Source organism: Anopheles aquasalis, chromosome 3, assembly GCF_943734665.1.
Source record: "Anopheles aquasalis chromosome 3, idAnoAquaMG_Q_19, whole genome shotgun sequence".
Lineage (NCBI taxonomy): Eukaryota > Metazoa > Arthropoda > Insecta > Diptera > Culicidae > Anopheles > Anopheles aquasalis.
In genome coordinates this window covers 38,721,564-38,739,999 of record NC_064878.1, presented here as the reverse complement: position 1 = coordinate 38,739,999, position 18,436 = coordinate 38,721,564, and the positions used below count along the sequence as shown (strand labels likewise).

The following is an 18,436-nucleotide window of genomic DNA, read 5'->3' as shown; positions in this document are numbered from 1 at the left end:
TTAAAACTATGTCATTTTTTAGGTCTAACCTTGCACTTCAAAATGCCCCAAACTGAAAAGTCATGCGCTTTTTGCGCCCATAGATGGAAATGAAGTGTGAAACGTTTTTTTTTACGCCAATCTCATGTCTCGGTTGCTTTGAGGAAAGATACAGAGTCCTGTTGCATTCTCTAGGGATTTCGCATGAATTGTTTACATTTCTAGGACTGCAATGAACCTTTTAACAGCTTTGGCAACATGCATTTGATGATTTATCTCGGATCCACCGAACAAAAATGTGTGAAGAATGCGAAAAATTGCGTGTTAACGCATCTCAACACATTATCAACTCAGCTTATAACGCCCTGGTCAACCGAGGGTGGAAATCATCAGCTGACTTCCCTGGCAACTAAACCTCATCAGTTTTTTCGTTTACAAAACACAGGATAACGAATGGTTTCTCATCGAAGAAAACCAAGTTCGGAATTTCATCACTTGCGGCCAAGCGGCAAAGGCTTCTTCTACGGTCTCAAGACCATAATTCATCCAAAAAGTAACATACCGAAAAAAGAAACTAATCTGATTCTAAAAGAATATAAAATTCCCAACACTTTTTCGTTTTACTCAATAAAATCGAAACAAAAATGAAAAAGATATGGCGTATTGACTCTGTTGCATATTTTTTGCCTCACCCTGTAGAGAGGTTCCTTTCCGGGGGGTACACCATGGTCCGTGAACATATGCACCCTCTTCTGGTTTAACCATCCACTTAACATGCTCCAAACACAGTGTATGAACCTCTCATTTCACCCCCGAGGCCTCCATTTTTTTGTTTTGGTTTTCACTGCAGAAAAGGACTTCTGGCCGGAAAATCGAAACTGTGTCCCCGATTTCTGCACACGCGAGCACAAGGGCGGTTTCGGTGCTTCATTTCGATTCGGTTTCGATTCCGGAGGGGGAGGCATTTAATGATTCTCATTATCAATGTTTTGGGGGGTTCTTTTGGTCCTGGAAAAGAGGGGAGCTTGCGCTTGAATTTTCGTTTTTTTTCCCTTGCTGTTTTTTTTCTTTTATCCTCGAGTTGCCCTCAAAAAGGACATTCGTGTTCAACCTGGTACCTGGTGCCTGTCTGGGTGTCCTTTGCAGTTGCAGCGAGCGTAAAGTTGAATGCACATGCCACCAACGTCCAAACGAACCGCGTTCGTAGCAAGTAAAATGGGTTGCATAACTGCATGCCAACCGGAGGGCCCCATATCACGTACCGCCTCTCTCTCTCTCTCTCTCTCTCTCTCTCTGGACGGTAGGTGCGACGTGATGGCCAAGCTGCGTGGAACAAAGTAACATGCAAGCGGTGAGCGCATAACGTGGTACCATTAAGGAGGGGGCAATGAACAGCAGCAATGGGCAGCCAATAACCATTTATGCACTCGAGAACTCGAAACCGACGGTGGCGGCGTCCAGGCTTGTAAACATAATTATCACTCTCTTTGGGATAATTGTGGCCACCGGTCGCGGGATGGGGTTGCGGCCTCGATGCGCTCACAATGATGTCGTTAGTGATTAGATGTGGGACTCCATCTGTGGGCTTGACCACGCACGCACCAGCACATGGGTTCGGTCATTGGGGTTGACTTTGGTTTAGGGCTCGCTGGCGTTCGAAGGCCCGGACCCGGTGTCACGGATGGTGGCGCGTATCACGATGATGATGATGACGACTATTACGGTGGTGATGGTGATTTGGAGCATGTTTTCACAGCGAATGTTTCGGCGAGCATGAATCAATTGACCGCAAAGTGTCCGTAGTGTCAATCCCCGTGGTTGCTTTGATTGCTAGCAGGCGCGCAGTGAATTCTATTGGCATTCGATTGATGGACGCTCGGTTTTTTTTAGCGTTGCGGTTCATTTATCACACGGCTCACGATGAGCCTTAAAGTGGCGTCCACAATGCAAGTAACAACTCACTTTCGCTCTCTCTCTCTCGCTTTTTTAGTAGATAGAAATTTGTTTGCGATTGGTTAGTGCGCCTTGCTTGAGCTTCCAGAGTGCCAGAGACACGCCAAATGCACATATCCCATAACTCATCCCACGTTCAACCGCATTGCAACGCGGTTTTGCGCCGTTACGGTACGTCCGTGGCGCACGTCCTTTCAGCACCCATTCCGCGCTAGAATAGTCGACGGCAACGTGAACACGGAGTCGCGAAAGTACCAACCGGCATGCGATTACGGTTGCGTTTCTTCCATTTTTTTTCCCAAATGGACCACCACGAGCACTGGCCACGTACTGGACTGGGTGGTAGCTATTTTTAGCTGGCAACACTGCTGCTGCTGCTGCTTTTGCTGCTGCTGGAGCTACTACTGGAGAACACCTCATGGTTCTGCGTGTACAGGACGTGTTCTAATGCGGACGTGCAGTGGCCGGTTAGCCGTTTGTTTTTCACTTATTTTTTCGTCAAAGTTTGGCGATGAGTTTCTCACTTCTCTCTTTCTGTGTTTCTCCCGAGAGGAAGGTGTTGATGATGGCGTGTTAATGACTCACGCAGGATTGACGTGCGAACCCTGGGTTCCCCCTCGCTGCTCCGTTGCAATGACGTCATAGTTCTGCATGATCTGCGTCGTCTTTGGGATCGATCGAAAGATGCGCTGCTCATATTGCTGTCAGTTGACGCTGAGGCTTACAACAAATAAAGCTTCTCGTCCTCTGACGTTGCTGGTGGCCATGCTGGCTGCCTAGGCGGACCGGTCGGCCCCAAAAACATCGCATGACACCGTCATCATTGTCGTCGACGGTGTTTATAACGCTATTTTGTCGCGTGCGGACGGCTCGCTGGAATGTATATCTTGTGTACCTCTAACCGGCCGGGACGGGGCGCCTGGTTGCTATTTACTAGTGCTCCGAAAGGTAACTTCCCTCCCTCGGAGAAGTAATGTCCTTTGATCGTTCTCTCGAGTGAGAGCACAAGGGAGGAGCGGCACAGAGCAACAACAACAACAACGGTGGAATATGTCGTGACACGCGGCTTTCTATAAAGGGGGCGCCATCGTTGTCGCCGCTGTTGTTGTCGTGGACGTCTTCTGTTTCTGGTCATGTTTCGCAGCCCCCGAACCGTGGTGCGTCGTCACAGAACGTCGGCACAAACACGTGGCTCCCGAGGAGCCAGGGCACTATGGGAATGGGCGTTGGAGGATTTTGGTCACGTTTGGTGTGGTATTGTCACGGTCCGGCGGTTCCCACTGCGCCGCGGGGGGTCCCGATTTGAAGCGGGTTGTGGACAGACAGCGTTGATACCGGCACCTTAGGTTGTCACCAGAGGTTGAAGGAGTTGGCCAGGTTAAAGTGTGGAGAGTGATAAAGTGGTTTAGTATCACTCACCTTCAGTTTGATTACCGCTTGTTCATTGCTTTTCATCACCTTTGAAGCACATTTGCGTGAGAGATTACAAGAGAGATAATGATTGTGTTTTCTTAATCTTTTCACTCAATTTAATCTGGTTTTAATATTACCTAAGTAGCTTTAGATGCTTGCATAACTGAAAAAATCAATTCAATACCAGGTGTATGCATATGAATCCGAATTTTTCGTTGCAAAGCTATATCTACGCCAAATGGAGCTGTCAAGTCAGTCTAAGTATTTTATTTTGTTCATTAGGCATCCGTTAAACATAATCGGTATTCATTTTTTCTAATTTAACATTATATCAAATATTTTCATTACGATTAAAATGGCAAGTTCCGTTCTCAAAAACTGCTATTCGCGAAACATCTTTCGTTTTTTGCCTCCATCCCAAAAAATCGGCGCACGAATTGCATCAAATTTTTATTGAAGGTTACGATGGGTATGTTCTCACTGAAACACCGTGCAAAGTGCGGTTCACAAAAATTTAAAGTAGTGATATAAATGAGAGAATAACCAACCATCGAAAATGTTAGAAGTCATCAAATTGCAGACCTTATTGGCCAAAACGGTTACTAATGATCGAAAGCAACAATTAATCAATTTTGACCGAGACTTGTGAAAAAAATCACCCAAAATATCAATAAAACGTCAAAATTGACCTATTTTGCTCGATGAAAATGCTCCGTCACCGCGCGGAATATCAGTCAAAAACACGGTACAAAGCGACAATTGGTAACAATTACCTCTTGCGCCTAACTCACCAGACTTGACTCTATCAGACGAACATTCTTTTGCATCGTTGGGAATGGTAATGGCCAAGCAGCGTATCCTTTTGTTCTAAAATTTGGAAAATTGGATGGAAAAAATGGTACAGATTGACGGTTTTTTAGGTTAGGCATCCAAAAATTGCCTAAAATATAGTTGAAATGTGTAGCTATTGATTGCCATAACTTTGAAGATTATTTTTTTCTTCATTTTCCAAGAAAATGCGTTTTTTACGCAAATCAAAAAGGTCGGTTACATATGCGTACACCACGTAACAATAGGAATTGTTTAAAATGGTCATTCAATAAAATACTACTACATCAGTATCACTTCAATAAGTTGTCCTCCCATTGTTCGAAATTAAATGCCGAAGCCTGAGGCATGTACTTCTTGCACTAACTACGCCGCTAATAACTCGCCCTCACTCGTAGCAGTCGAAATGACTCTCGGATGTCACATCAAGTGCATATCGTAGTTTCCACCCGACACGACCAGTGTCCGGGTGCACACCTGCCCCCAAAGTCACCAACGGGGACCTGGACACGACACCAAACTCACCTCACTGCCCTCCATTTCCTTACTCTCTGGCGAGTCTGCCGGTGCTGGTGGTGTCCTATTGCAAAACCTCACTTCTCCGGCAGCCTGTAATGAGTCCCATACCATATCGAACCACCCACTACTCCACCCCAAATCCTCGGGCACATCGGCAGCAAGTGCGAGCGTGCAATAATCGGCGGACAGCGCGCGCGCGCGCCACTATCGGGGGGGCTTCGGGTCTTAAATTAGCAATAAATTCGCCATAATTAATATTGAAGTTGTTTATGCAAATAGCGGAACAGATTTTAGCCACCGTTTTGCTGCCTACCTGCCTGCCTGACTGCCTTTCCGATCGATCGGATCGGGTTCCGGTCGACCGTTTTCAGGGCACTTCGCACACGCAGACACTGGCGCTAGCCAGGTGTGTGGCGATGTGCATCGGATGCCTGATGTTTGGTTGGTGGAGACCGGGAAACTCAGCCGGGATCACCTGGCAAAACGGGAAAATTATGGCAACACGCTTCGCTTACAGCGTGTTTCGGATGCAAGCCAGCCAGCCAGCCAGCCAGCTCGCAGCCCGCTAGCCATGGCCACATATTCTCCACACGCTCCCCGGTTGCCATGTTGTGTTGTTGTTTCAAGAGAGACACCATGTTTTGCCGGTGTTGCTGCCACCAGCTGCTGCTGCTGCCGGTGCTGCCGGAGCTTTGGTTGAGGTGTTTTCCACTGGGAAGTTATTAGGTGATGTGTGCGCGGCCATAAATGAGCTTCCGAACGGTGACGCGTAGTCTAGCGTCCGGTACGGTCATTGTGGACGCGAGAGCAACGCGAGAGCAAGAGTGGGAGAGAGCTACGACCGCCTTAGGCTAGTGTTCCGTGACCATGTGCAACTGCCGGTGTAGCTGGGTCGAATCGTTTAAATTAACGCCACGAAGACATTTCTTAGCTGTCGAGTTTTGGCATCCTTATGGCTGCTACTGTGGTTCGTTTTGGAGGACGTGTGTAGTGAGCAGCATTTCGATAGTTTGGTGAAAGGTGATAGCTCTGCTCTGCTGTTTTAGAGTTCGTATTTTATTGTGGAAGAATTGGAACGGGGTTTCCACAGTAGTTTCTTTTTTAATGTTGCTTTCTTCGCTGTTTATCTTTGTATATTCGTCATCTGTTATGATATTTCAATACAATGAACACTGAAGAACATTATAATAGGAAGAGACTTAATGCGGACTGGTACGTGCTTTTTTCCATTGAAACAAAATCATATTTTATAAAGTTAATCAAACATTTGCATTTGCTAAAACTCTTGAAGAATGTATAAACTCAAGCTACAGCAAATAAGAATCGGTTTATCTAACTAATCTTGTGAATTTTTGCAGCTCAATTATTGAAACATCAATTAGAATATTTGTCTACTTTTACCCTAATTTATTAAACAAGTTTACTCTCTTAGCTACTGTCGATACTTAAAAAATTATATTTGTTGAAAGAAGTCATGTGGAAAATTAGCTTTTGATAATTTTATCATTATAGCGTCACGTGATAGTGACCTTAAATTTAAGTGTGCCATAGAAAAATCTCAGTTATCATTGATAAAGTTAAAGGTCGCCCGAACATGTAGAAATTATAAAATGTCCACAATGGTTCGTTCGGCTTTTGATTCAGCACATTAAGAAAGCTAGCTCAATAGAGCTGGAGTCTCAATCTCATATTAGCACCGGAAAAACAAAAAGATGTAGCTCCGTTGCCAAACCCCGATGATGGAGGCGCCAGGTAACCGGTAAAATTGCGTACCGGTAAATAGGGGATTGTTATAGAAATTTGGTAAACAAAACTAAATCTAGATATCTATCAGATTCGATAGTTTCGGGGGTTTGTAATAGAGATTTAAATGTTGAAATGTTGAAAAAATGTTTCTTCTTTGATGTTTTAGAACTCTATACCTGTACTATACTAACTAAAGTGTACGATAGCTTTACCCCTGAATCAGATATAATGAATGTATTATGGGAATTGAAACAATATAAAATGTTTCCATAAACTTGCGAAGAGCATATCACGATAAAGTTAGCAAATGAATGTCAAGGATATCGTCTTTCTGTTAACGAAGCGAAGCTTAACACACTAATCCAGACACATTAGCTGCGATAATCAAAAGAGAAACGACGATACCTCGACAATGCCCCTCCCCATTTGTAGGCTTCGAAAGTACAAAACGAAAATCAAAAGAATCCCGGCGAAGCACGGTTGCATGACGAGCAACCGTTGTTCCCGATGGCCATGCGCTCCGGCCATCGCCTTCGGAATCCACCTGCTGCTAATCCCCACCAGTTGGAAGGGGATTATCAGAAAGTGGACTCGGTAGAATGCACTCGACAACTCCCTCTTCCCATCCCCTCCTGTCTGTCCTGCAACGAATCGGTTTATTAAGCCTTTCATGTGTTTTCATTAGTCTGGACGAAAGACAATTTTCGGCAACAGAGAGAGAGAGAGAGAGAGAGAGAGAGAGAGAGAGAGAGAGAGAGAGAGAGAGAGAGAGAGAGAGAGAGAGAGCGACAGAATAAGAACTGAAGGCAGTTGCAGATCCCCATTCTCCATCCATTGTTGTCAAGGTTTGTGCATGTTGGTGCCTCGTGTCGTGCAATATTTTCTAGGATTTTTCGAAAGAGGGTCCAAGCCTCCGCGAGGTTCAATCGGACCGAGTTCCCGGTTCACCCATCATTTATTTGCCAAAGCGAACCCATGCTGGCCTTCGCCCCTCAAACGGTTAAATCTTCATTCCTAGAAATGGTCAGTAATTTGTTTTATCGAGGCCCCATTCCGTTCACTCGTCGAACTCAGGACGATAGTGGACGGTCTAGTGGCTCGAAGACGTGCTTCGATTTAAGACGACCATTTCATCGATATTTTTGAGCGAATTTTCGAGAGAGGAAGGCGGCAAAAGGAATAAGTGGTGGTCACCATTGACATTTCCGTCGCAGGCGTGCGTTCTAGTTCTGGAGAACGGGTACACCATATTTCCGGCTCGGAAACAGGGCCGTTGGTCAGCACCACACGACAACAGCGTGGGATGCGTTGAGTGCGAGGTCCTTGCCGTTGTCGTCGTCGTCGTCGCTGCTTGCGTTCGCTTGTCACGAATCTCGAGTCGAGTGGTCCTGCGCCGGGCCCGTCATGCCCTAAGGCGTCGATCGATGAGCTTGTTCGCTTCTTATCACGCATTCCTAGAGTTTCCTCTCTCTCTCTCTCTCTCTCTCTCTCTCTCTCTCTCTTTGCTCGACTTCCCGGGGGTCGATCAAATACGATGATACGATCAGTTACGGATGGGGGCAGCTTTTCGGAAACCAAATTTCCCCGATTGAACCCCGTTGTTCTGCCCAGTTGTTGCCGGTGACCCCGGCTCCTCCTCCGTAGAATGTGTGGTACAAAAAAAAAGAAAGAAGAAAAATGAATACGAGGCCTGGTCCAGAACGAGTCAAAGTTAATTTGTCTTGGAGTCCCCCAAACTTGGTAACGAAAGCGGAAAGCGGAGCGAGATTGGTTTAACGGAAATTCTTGGCCGGATGTGTGGTATTCGTCGTCGTCCTTCGTCCTTTGTCGATACATGGCGATGTTCTAGACATCGAACTCACGTGTAGACCATGGCCAGTCATTGTGAGTTTGTGTTTAATCGTGTGCGTGAGAGGGAATGGGGGCCCCCGGGGGGTCTGTGGATTGTGTCGGAGTTTTTGTTTCCATTATTGTGTCGGCATCCTCAACAGTTATAGGCCTACATCGCTCCTGTCGTCAAAGGAATCGAAGTGACACACGCCATGTCTGTGCTTCTGCTGTCAATGGAGCAAAGGACGATGACGACGACGATGAGGACGGCGACAGTGTAGGAGTGTGACAATGTTAAGCGATGCGATGACAGCAGCAGCAGAAGGAGAACCTTCCTGTTCGATCCTTTGGCTCAGTGAAGGAATGAAAACAAAAGCAAAAAGTGGCAACAAAACCAACACCAACGACCAACAAAAAAAAGAGGAAAAAAGGGCAAAAGAAAAGCGGAAAACCACCGTTCGCTGGCCTCCCTCACCACCATCTTGCTGCTCCCCGGGAATGCCAGTGCGAAAAAGGATATTTGTTCACTTAATAACGTAATCAAATATCTGTCCGGAGTCGTTAGGGAGGGTGTCCTAGTGTGATGCCTTGGTTCGTCGGGGCACACGCTCCTGTCTACTGTTCGTCGTCGATGGCTCGTTAGGACAGAACGACATTTTGGTGCTGATGATGATGATGACGATAATGATGATCTTGGTAGTGGTTTGGTGGAAAAGGGGGGGGGGGGGGGGGGCGGTTGGTGGTGATGGAGCGGTTGGTGTCGATCATTTCTCATTCTCTGTTTTCCCGCATTGTACGTTGGGATAGGGGGAAATTGGGGGGGGGGGGGGGGCGGGAGGCTCTTGACTTGACGGTCCCTGGTACCAAGGATATGTCGCCTTTGTTGGTGTAGGTAAGTGCCCGATAGTTATCGGCGCTTCGCTTTCGGGACACGGTGGACCCAGCTGAACATTGTGTGCATAGTGCCAGGGTGTTTGTGTGGCTCCTAGTGCCCGATTCGTGTCAAAACGAAATTTATCATTCGTTTATGAGGCCTGTCAATGGGATAGTATCTATCGTTTCACGGTCATTCCCGGGCGATAGGCGACACTGGCTTTTCGGTCACGTCCGCGTCACGTTAGCTTTGTGCCACGCAGCAATCATAGTGCGCTGTGACGGTGTCGTATGTCTGCTACTTGGATTTATGTCCTGTCCTCCCACTTCCAGATTTACCTGACGAAAATCGATGAGTGCTGGGAGCCGATGGTTCCTTTTTATTTTATGAACAGTTTGCTTGCAATAAATTCTGCATCCGCCTTTGTTTATTTTTTTCATTCAGTTCTATTAGGATTAATTAACGGAAGAGCTTCGGTAATTTCTGGCCAAAAATTTGGATCATTTTTTACGATTTTTTGTGACGTAACCATTCATTTTTATTTTTTCAAGTAAATGACATATTAATCTTCAACTTTTGACGAATATTTGGTATTGTTTTGAGCAACGTTCATTGAAAAATTAATCCGTGGCATCAAATTTCGGTAGGCATGTCGCCGCAGAGGTACTTTTTACGGTGCCCATCGTAGCGACATGATGGGTCATCTGAAATATACAAATCGATACTCGTTAGAAAGATTATGAGTTTATCTAAGTAATCCCGGAGAGTGTTTGTTGATGTTCCAATTTTTCGATTTTTGGCAGATTTTTGAAGTTCAAAAAGTGATGCTTATTACGATTTTGCCAAAAAAGGGTGGTTTATAAAATTATTTAAAAAAAAAGTATCAAAAACTTTTATAAAACCTTGACGGGGCTAACTGGCAAAAAGTGTACAGATTATGTGTTAAAAATTGAAAATCAATCGGTCCAGTAGTATTAACGATACAAAGGGGAACCAACTTTAAAATCGTTGGTTTTGGGAAACGTTCTTCAAAATAGCGAGCTGCATGGAGAAACGCAGATTTGAAAAAATCTGTAACTTGGTCAATTTTGCTTCGAATGATCCAAAAAACTTACAGAATATTTTTGAAAGGATCAGCATTCCGGGAAAAATGTTAAAAATATATGTCACAAAAAAAAGAAGATCCGAAGCCCTCCTTAACGTAAAGGACTCGTTGGTTTCTTTTTTTTTAATACAAATAGAAACGGCGGATGCATAAACTGTTGCCATTTCCATCCCCAAAGAGGGCCAGCGCAAGGCAAGGGATTAGTACAGAAGTGCAACCCCGCGTCCCCGGAGGTGGAACAGATTGAAAAATAATGCAAAGTAGGCCTGAAAAAGGTGGCGGATTTTCAACTTTTAACCTTCATTGAAAATTCACTTCATTGTGACGGTTGGCCAGGCAGGCTCGTAACCCCGGCTGCGCACCTCAGAGAAAAAGGGATCCATTTTTATGGTTTTTCCTCTGGCACTAATGCGCGAACGTGAACGCCAAATCCACGACACCCGATGATGTGCTGCGTCAGTAAGCTCATTACGGTAACGGGCACCGAGCGCAGCGACGACACTCCTTGACAGTTGCTGATCCAATGGGAGGGCGGGCGTCTGAAGATGAGGACCGCCGACCGTGGACTTCAAAGTTCAAGCGTCACAATCTCATAAATCTCGGCACACAGCACACAGTTAACCCGCTCCCGGTTGGTTGGTTGGTTGGTCGGCGCTTCAAGCGGGTTTTTGGGTAAGATTGATGGTAACCTTTCGACACCTTCACTTCTCCGGCATTGGTGCGCTTCTGGTGATGCGGATGTGTTGCATGCTGACGCCGTTGCGCCACCGCGCATCCACCGCGTCTTTGAAGGTTGATGAAGAGGTTCAGCATTTGCATACAAAACGCTTCCAAGACGAGGACGATGGTGCTGGCGGTGATGCTACCGGTGAATGGGACAGCAAGGACTGCTCGGTCTTTGACGGTTGCAACGATTATGCGCTGACGCTAAAACGGTTCTCCATCGCCACCGCTCCACCTTCCATTTGCAGGCGCACGGCTTGGCTAATGGTGGTAAATACCTCGGACCAGCACGCAGGACGAGTGTCCCGGGGTGACTGGGTGGGTGCGAGAGGGCACTTATGAAGATATCCTGTTGCATGAGCTCATAAATCTTGCGAACCGGTTTGAGAACACTAGCTAGGAGCTGGAGTGGAGCTATGCTTCAAGGATTGCGAGCTCCCGGTGCTGCAGGGAAACTCCTTGACGGGCTTCTCACTCGCTTCAGGTGAGCGAGTTGGAAGGGGGGCAAGGTGATGCACAGGAAGGGGAGGCTAGCTAGCTCAGCGATTCTACGGATAGCGCGCACTAGTTTGGATAGCGATGAATCAGGTTACAGGTCGCTGACGATGCTTTCCCCCGAGCGGGATGCAAATATTCCGTGAATTAGACCACGGAACCGGGCAGGGGAGTGGCCAAAAGGGGTGGTCGGTTTGCTTAACCCACATTCACTATTCATTTGTCAACATTCCAGTGACAAAAGTTTTGTAGCCCACAAAGGAGTGGGGTGAAGAGCGGGGCTTTGTGTTGAGGGCGCCGAGATCCGGATGATGAGATTTTGGGTAATGCGCCCTGTGGCACTCGCGGCACATTGTGCGAGGTTAATCGATCGCGAAGGTTAAGGCTAGGGTGCATTGAAGAACGGCAGCAGCTATGGAGAGTGCTGTGGGAGATCGTTGGAATGTAGAAAATGTTTAAAATGTCCTGCAACAAGGACATAATGCGCGAGGAGCATAATCTCATGAATGCCAGCAATTTTTATGTTCTAACTAAAGAGTTACTGATGATGAGAAGAAAAGGAGGTCTTGAATGATCAGGGGCGAACACAGTAACCTATGAGATGATTAAGTATATTATTTTGCTGAAACTGAGTGGAAGTGCTGCTAGTTATTGTGTCCAATCTCTACAAAAAACCTACTTTTAATTCAAATTATTACCTTCCGTAACACTCGTCCTGCCACTTACGTAAGTAACAATGAAGTTAACGTTCGAGTTGGTGAAACTTTTTATCAAAATATCACCACCACTCTGCAACTACATTACAACTTCCTCTTCCGTTCCGCTTCATTTCTATTAAGTTTCACTAATGAACGCGAAATGATATGCAAGACAAACAGCACTTTCTGACCACAGAAACAGAAGCAAACAACAACAACAGTTGGAATTGGAGCTTGCGTCTTGAAAACAAAACAAAAAGAAAACCCCAAGAAAACTCTCTCACTAACCGCCTTGACGTAAAGTGAACGAGGCCCCATTCTTTAAAGGAAAACAGGTGCACCACCTAGGCCCCTCCCCCCGTCGGGAAAGCGAATGAAAAATCTTCACTTAACCTTCGCTCATCTTTCGCGCGGATGCAAAGACCTGGCAGGCCGTCCTGGGATTTATGCCTCCGTTCTCTTTACGCTCGTTTACTTAATTCCAAATCCTCCCGGTGTTGCTCCACGTTCGCGACCGCTGCTGCTGCTGCTGCTGCTGCACTCTTCGGCACCGTGGATTGGCCAACTTGCGAAGGCGCGCGATGTAAAGACCGTTAATCATTCTTATGGTTTCGCGACATGCGACGAGGGCCGTCGTCGGGGAAGGCACCGGCGGGCTGCGAATTTATGACAAAGTTGAAAAGTTATTCCACAAACTTCTCGCGACTCTCCGTGGCGGTGGCAAAACCATCAGCTTCCTGCGAGATCGGTTGCACGATAAGACGACGGACCGGAACGCGTCTCGAGAAGTTCCTCGAACAAGCGGCCGTTTACTGTTCGCTTTGTTCGCGGATCGCGGCGCTAGCAAACTCTCCTAGAGCCACTGTCAACGAACCGATTCACCAGCCAGCCGTCAGTTGGAGCGTTTTGTAATGCGAAGAGGAGGGGGCGAGGACGACAGGAAGACGTTTTCCTGCTGATTGGAGATATCAACCACCGTAGCTTCTTCTTCCGCCCCAGTTCTTCCACGAGCGAAAGTTTTTCAACCGGATTTCCTATGGGCCCCTAGCAGCAGGAGCTTACTGGTCGCTTTACTGAACTGTGTGCGAGAGAAGTAAGCAATGAAGATGAAGGTGAATTCATCCATCCTGTGATCTGGCCTCACGATGGGTCGATGGTCGATGGTCGTGCTCATGTTCTGGTCGCTCGCGGCCCCCCCGCCATACTGTTCTGGTAACTTTTCATAGCCACAAGCAGCCGCTGGGCAAGTTGTCTTGTCGAAAGACGCAAATCAATGCCAGTCAACACAGGGCAGCCTCTTGGTTCCCCGTTCCCCAGGACGAGCGGTGACATTTGTGTGTTTTTACTGTTCGCTGCCGGTGCCGCCAGCTGGGTTGGGCTGGGCCGCACACGTTTGATGGCTTTAGTTTTTGAATTGCCTGGCGCGTGCTGATTGAAGATGTTCTGTCAGTTCTGCCGGTGTTCCCGTGGCGAAAGTGAATGAGGGACGTGAGGTCAAAGTTGATATGATTAATGAGCTCTGTTTAACGAGACCCAACGGTGTACGTGGTGTGGGGAGGATTTAGAAATGGTTTCCTACTTTTATGAGGTTGTCCACAGGATAATCGCTTTTACCTTCGCCACTAACCGTCAGCAGGACTTACTGACTTGGTTTCTTTTCTTCGACATCGATAGCAAGATTCATTCAAACGATCCATTTCAGGGGAAGAATTTTCGGTCTACAAAACATAGGGTTTTGTTCAATTTTTTCCCTTATGTAAAAATTCAAAGCAGCTAAAAAGTTAAACAGAAAATTATTCAATTGTATTAACACAAAAGGCAAAAACAGTGCTGAAAGGGCAAAACCAGGATTCGCTCATAAATAATACTTTGTATTTACAACCTTACCAGGTGTATGCTTCCTCAGAGGTAATGGCAATCGTTAACTACACATTTCAACTATATCTTGGGCAATTTTTGGATGCCTTGCCAAAAAAACGAAAATTTTTCAAAACACATCCATTTTTTCAAATTTTCGTAAAAAAGGAAGCGCTGCTCGGCCATTACCTGTCCCAGCGATGCAAATGACGACAATTCTTATAACAAGCATGCAAATTGATTTAGTCAAGTTGATGCAAAGCGCTAAAACCGATCTATTCTAAGCGTTGTGCTGAAAGAGAGTTGAGAACATTCTTTGCAACCTGGCAGATTACACAAGTATTTGCATATTTAATCCAATGACTGGTATTGTCTTCATTCGGCAAATGTCGAGTCCCAAATGTTTCCAAGAATGATGCCGGCAAAGAATTCTTCCCGTGAATGTAGAACCACTAGTGGCGAGTGAAAGTGAAAGAAATGGAAAAAGCAACCCGAATTGTAGGAGGAACTCATTTTTCTTTCAAAAACCAACCAACGTTTCTGACTACCTCACCGCACGATCCATGTACTGCTCCTCCTCTGTGCTCAAACAATCATTATGATGATTTCTTTTAAGTTATTTATTATTCATACATTTGTTGAACATTTCTTCGCGTCCGTCGCGAGCGGACAGACGAATCGAAAAATGTCTTTCTTGGCTTGGCTTGACTCTGGTGGTGGTCTAGGAGAAGCGAGTCGAGCACACAAATCGTCAAATGGTTATTTCGGTGGTTTCGTATTCACTTCCCTCGCAGTGAAGTTCGTTTGCACGCTCTCTATAGATTGGAATGAAAACTTACCCCAGCTACATCGAGGACCTCGAGGGGTGAAATGACAAAATGAGTGGTTTGGTATGCTTGGTATGTGGGTTTATCGTGTGTAGCAGCCCCCCCGATTTTTTTAAACCTGCATGTTCTTCCTGTAACCACGAGTCACGAGGTTGAACATAAAAGGGGTCAAAAGAAGAAGAGGAAAAAAATGCGATAAAAACGCTGGACATGCACATCCTTTGCTTGCTTACCTGGCCTTACCGGAAGAAGGCCAAAAAAGGGTTGCGAGTGAACATTTACCTTTGGGGTGGGTTGGGTATCGCTTTATCAAATTCGTTTCTTGTACAAACCAAGATTCTCTGCTCAAGACAATGGACCAGTGGGATTTGCGCTCCCCAGAACCGGGGCGCAGGGGAGAAGGTGAAGGTTGAAAAATGAAGGTAAAGCAATAAAAGATGTTCCTGGGAGCGAGCAATTGCTTAATCCTTTGTATTATTGGCACAGGGGAACCGGCAGGGAGGAAAAACTAATCTAAAATATTATGCAAGCCCAATGGCCCCAGGGAGAGCATGTTATAAAGAGACCGACAGACGCAAAACACACCCACACATACACTAAAACACAGATATCTTAAGCAATTTAGGGGTTTTTGAAATGGATTTTGTACAATGCGCTCGATAAAGGTTCACATAGAAGAAAATCGCATCAACTGTCATTTTGATCTTCTCAAGAAAGGATGCTTAATCGAGTTATGTTGTTCATTTCTTTTCTCTTCCCCTCAGATAAACGCTGTGGCAGCATGTGCATCGAGCAGTAACGAACGGGCGAACGAGTACCAACCGGAAAGCAGCACTCAGCAAAGGAAACGCGAGGAAGATGAACGTCAATTTGCTGCAACATCCGTCAATCAAATAGAGCAACACGTCTGACGTCCCAAGCGATGACGTCACAAGCTGTGTACTGTCTTAGCCTTCAGATACGTAAGTAGCATCCTTGCCAACGTAGGGGATCAATTTGCTCGGAAACGCGGAAGCAGCGGCGCCGCTGCTCATTGCTCATCCACTAAACACTCTTGGCATCGATGGATCACGCCGGTCCGCTGTCGGGACCAACTAGTCTCCCTGCTTGACGTACCATAAAAAAGCGTGAACCCTCGGGAATGGCGGGTTTCACATAAATTCGCTTCGCCTTTCTGTAAATGGCCTGTCTGCCCCGCTCGCTCTGCTTTCCAGGTCGAACGGTCCGGCCGGTCGCTGGTCACACGGTTTTACGATCCCCTCACCGGGAAAAAGGGGGGGCTGGTAGTGGTTGTTGATCGTGATGTTTTCACTTTTCCAAACATCAATCTGCTGCTCCGTGTCCGTGGCTGCGGCCGCAGCTGCGAGCGAGCGAGCGAGCGATGAGGTGTTTATAATTAGACCTTTTGCGCTGGAGTAGTAAGTGAACAAATTGGCGTCGTAAAAGTCAACAGTTTTACTGCGTCGTATCGTTTGTCGATGATAAACAGAACCGGGGACACGGGAGCATCGAGCTTCTGTGTATATTACGTTGCGTGGGGAGGGGGGAGGACGATTTCCGATAATTTATTGGCTTCCTTCTGTTGGGAAACACACGAGCACAAGCACTAGCAGCAGACGAGCCAAGTTTTATTGTTCAAAAACAATTGCAATGGCCGGGGCGCTCTGGATTGCAAACTGTTGAGCGAAAAAGTTCTACTCAAGCATTTCATTACGCCTCGAGGACGTGCCCTACTCGCGGGGTCCGGTACCGGTGCATAATGAGTGCTGTAGCTGGCTGGCTGGCTGGTTGCACGGATGGCCCGGAGGGTGTCAAGAGTGTAATCGCTTTGTTTCGCTTCGGCCATGGCCTGGGCCTCGGTCCCCAAAAGATCTATGGCGCCAATTTGGCAGAACTTGCGCAAAATACTGGTTTTTTTCGCGCTTTCCTTCTTTTGTTTTCTGCTACAGCGAAGATCCTCGTAACCTTCGGCCGCTTTTTGGGGCAGCCCGGAATAATTTCCACCAGCACCGAACCACGAGCATGAACGCAAAGTTAAAAATATTTTTGAAAAACTTTCCAACCAAACCTCGACTTTTCGGTCCCTGGCGGTTGCTGGGGACGTTGTTTCTTCTTCATCGTGCAAAGCCTTCGGGGCGTGGCTTTTGAATTAAAACAATAAAATAGAACAAGGAGCCGGAAAAGGGTCGGTGAATGGTGAAGCCTGGTGCGGTACGGAAAATACAAAACAATTGTCATTAGTTGTTATTAGCGTCATTTGAATGTACAAAATGGAAATGCAGTTCTTGGGCACGGGAAGGCTTGGAAGAGGTTTCCGTCGCTAACCCAGCAAATGCTCTTTCAATGGAAAGTTGGGCGAATTTCAAATTAGGCCTTGGCCAGCGGAAGCGTAGGACGCAATCGTAAAGTGTGGATGCAATTGCATTTGCGCTGCTTGCTCACAGGTTGTGGCAATCTTTCGTAACTGAGAGTTATAATCTCGTTTCTGCGAAGATAGATTAATGAAATTATTTCATTTGCTGATGGTGATCTAGTAGAATACTATGCAAGATAGAAGAAAGTTTGAACTATCTTGCAGGGCAGATAAAATTGCAGAAAAATGTTTTGAAGGTTTTTTTTATACTATTTCAAATATCAAATGGACAGTATCATAACTTCAGAAGTCTTCTAAAAGTAAATACATTTTAGATTATTAGTGCTGGAGATTGACCATCAATAACCGAATTTGAATTTCAAACGTTTTCCATCTTGTGAAATGTAACTAGCTGACATTTAAAAGTAATTTATAAATTGGTTATGCTCAAGTCAGATGATGCTAGTTTATTCGGTTAGGATTTTCGGTGAAAGATTTGCGATTACCAAAAGTTCAAACGAAAACGATTACCAAAAGTTTAGAAGAAGTCACAAAGTCTTGAACAGTTCTATGAGGTTCAATTGTAACGATGCAATTTTTATTTATTAAAATGCATAATTTTGAGAAGCATAAAGTAGATAATACATTGTTTTTCTATAGCGTTCTTTTAATTTAATCAATAAAGACAGCTTTTGATGAGCAAATATACTAATTGGAAAGTCCAATGTTTGAAATTAGTGTTTTACAAAAAATGAATTCAGTTAGTCGGGAGATGTTTTCTCTAAAATAATAACTTTGACTTCACTTTCTAGAACAAAGTAATTGGCTTATTTGCTAAACTTTAAATCGAAAAGAGTTGCATTCCTTCTTAGTTTGTACGATCAAATTTGCAATGGAAATTTAAAAACATCTGCAGCCCTTATTAATAGTAATAAGCATCACATTTTCATCTGCTTTTTAGTATGAAATGTTAGATTAGTTTTCTTATTCTTTCAAATCTTCGTAAATATATTAAATTGGATGCCGTCCATTTGTTTGTATACTTTATGAGTGCACTGTCTTCAAAAGAAAGTTTACTAATAACCCCTTAAGCATCATCAAGATCTTTTTAAGACTACTCTAAATTGATGATTCCACCCTTATTTCTCATAATAGCGGATTCTCTTTATTTCATAAAGCATGGATTTCTTTACATTTAAATCTGTAATGTTTTTCACCGTCCAAACATTACAGCCC

The 18,436-nt window shown here is 45.5% G+C and overlaps 1 protein-coding gene across 5 annotated transcripts in view; it reads left to right on the top strand.

Moving 5' to 3' along the window:
• Positions 1 to 18,436, top strand: part of LOC126579119 (uncharacterized) — a 196,420-nt gene that overhangs the window by 34,218 nt on the left and 143,766 nt on the right. For all 5 annotated transcript variants that reach the window (XM_050242427.1, XM_050242431.1, XM_050242430.1 and 2 more), the window contains exon 3: positions 15,612 to 15,809. In XM_050242427.1, the coding sequence (XP_050098384.1) occupies positions 15,770 to 15,809 (40 nt within the window). In that variant the 5' untranslated portion in view covers positions 15,612 to 15,769. The remainder of the gene's footprint in view (positions 1 to 15,611; positions 15,810 to 18,436) is intronic.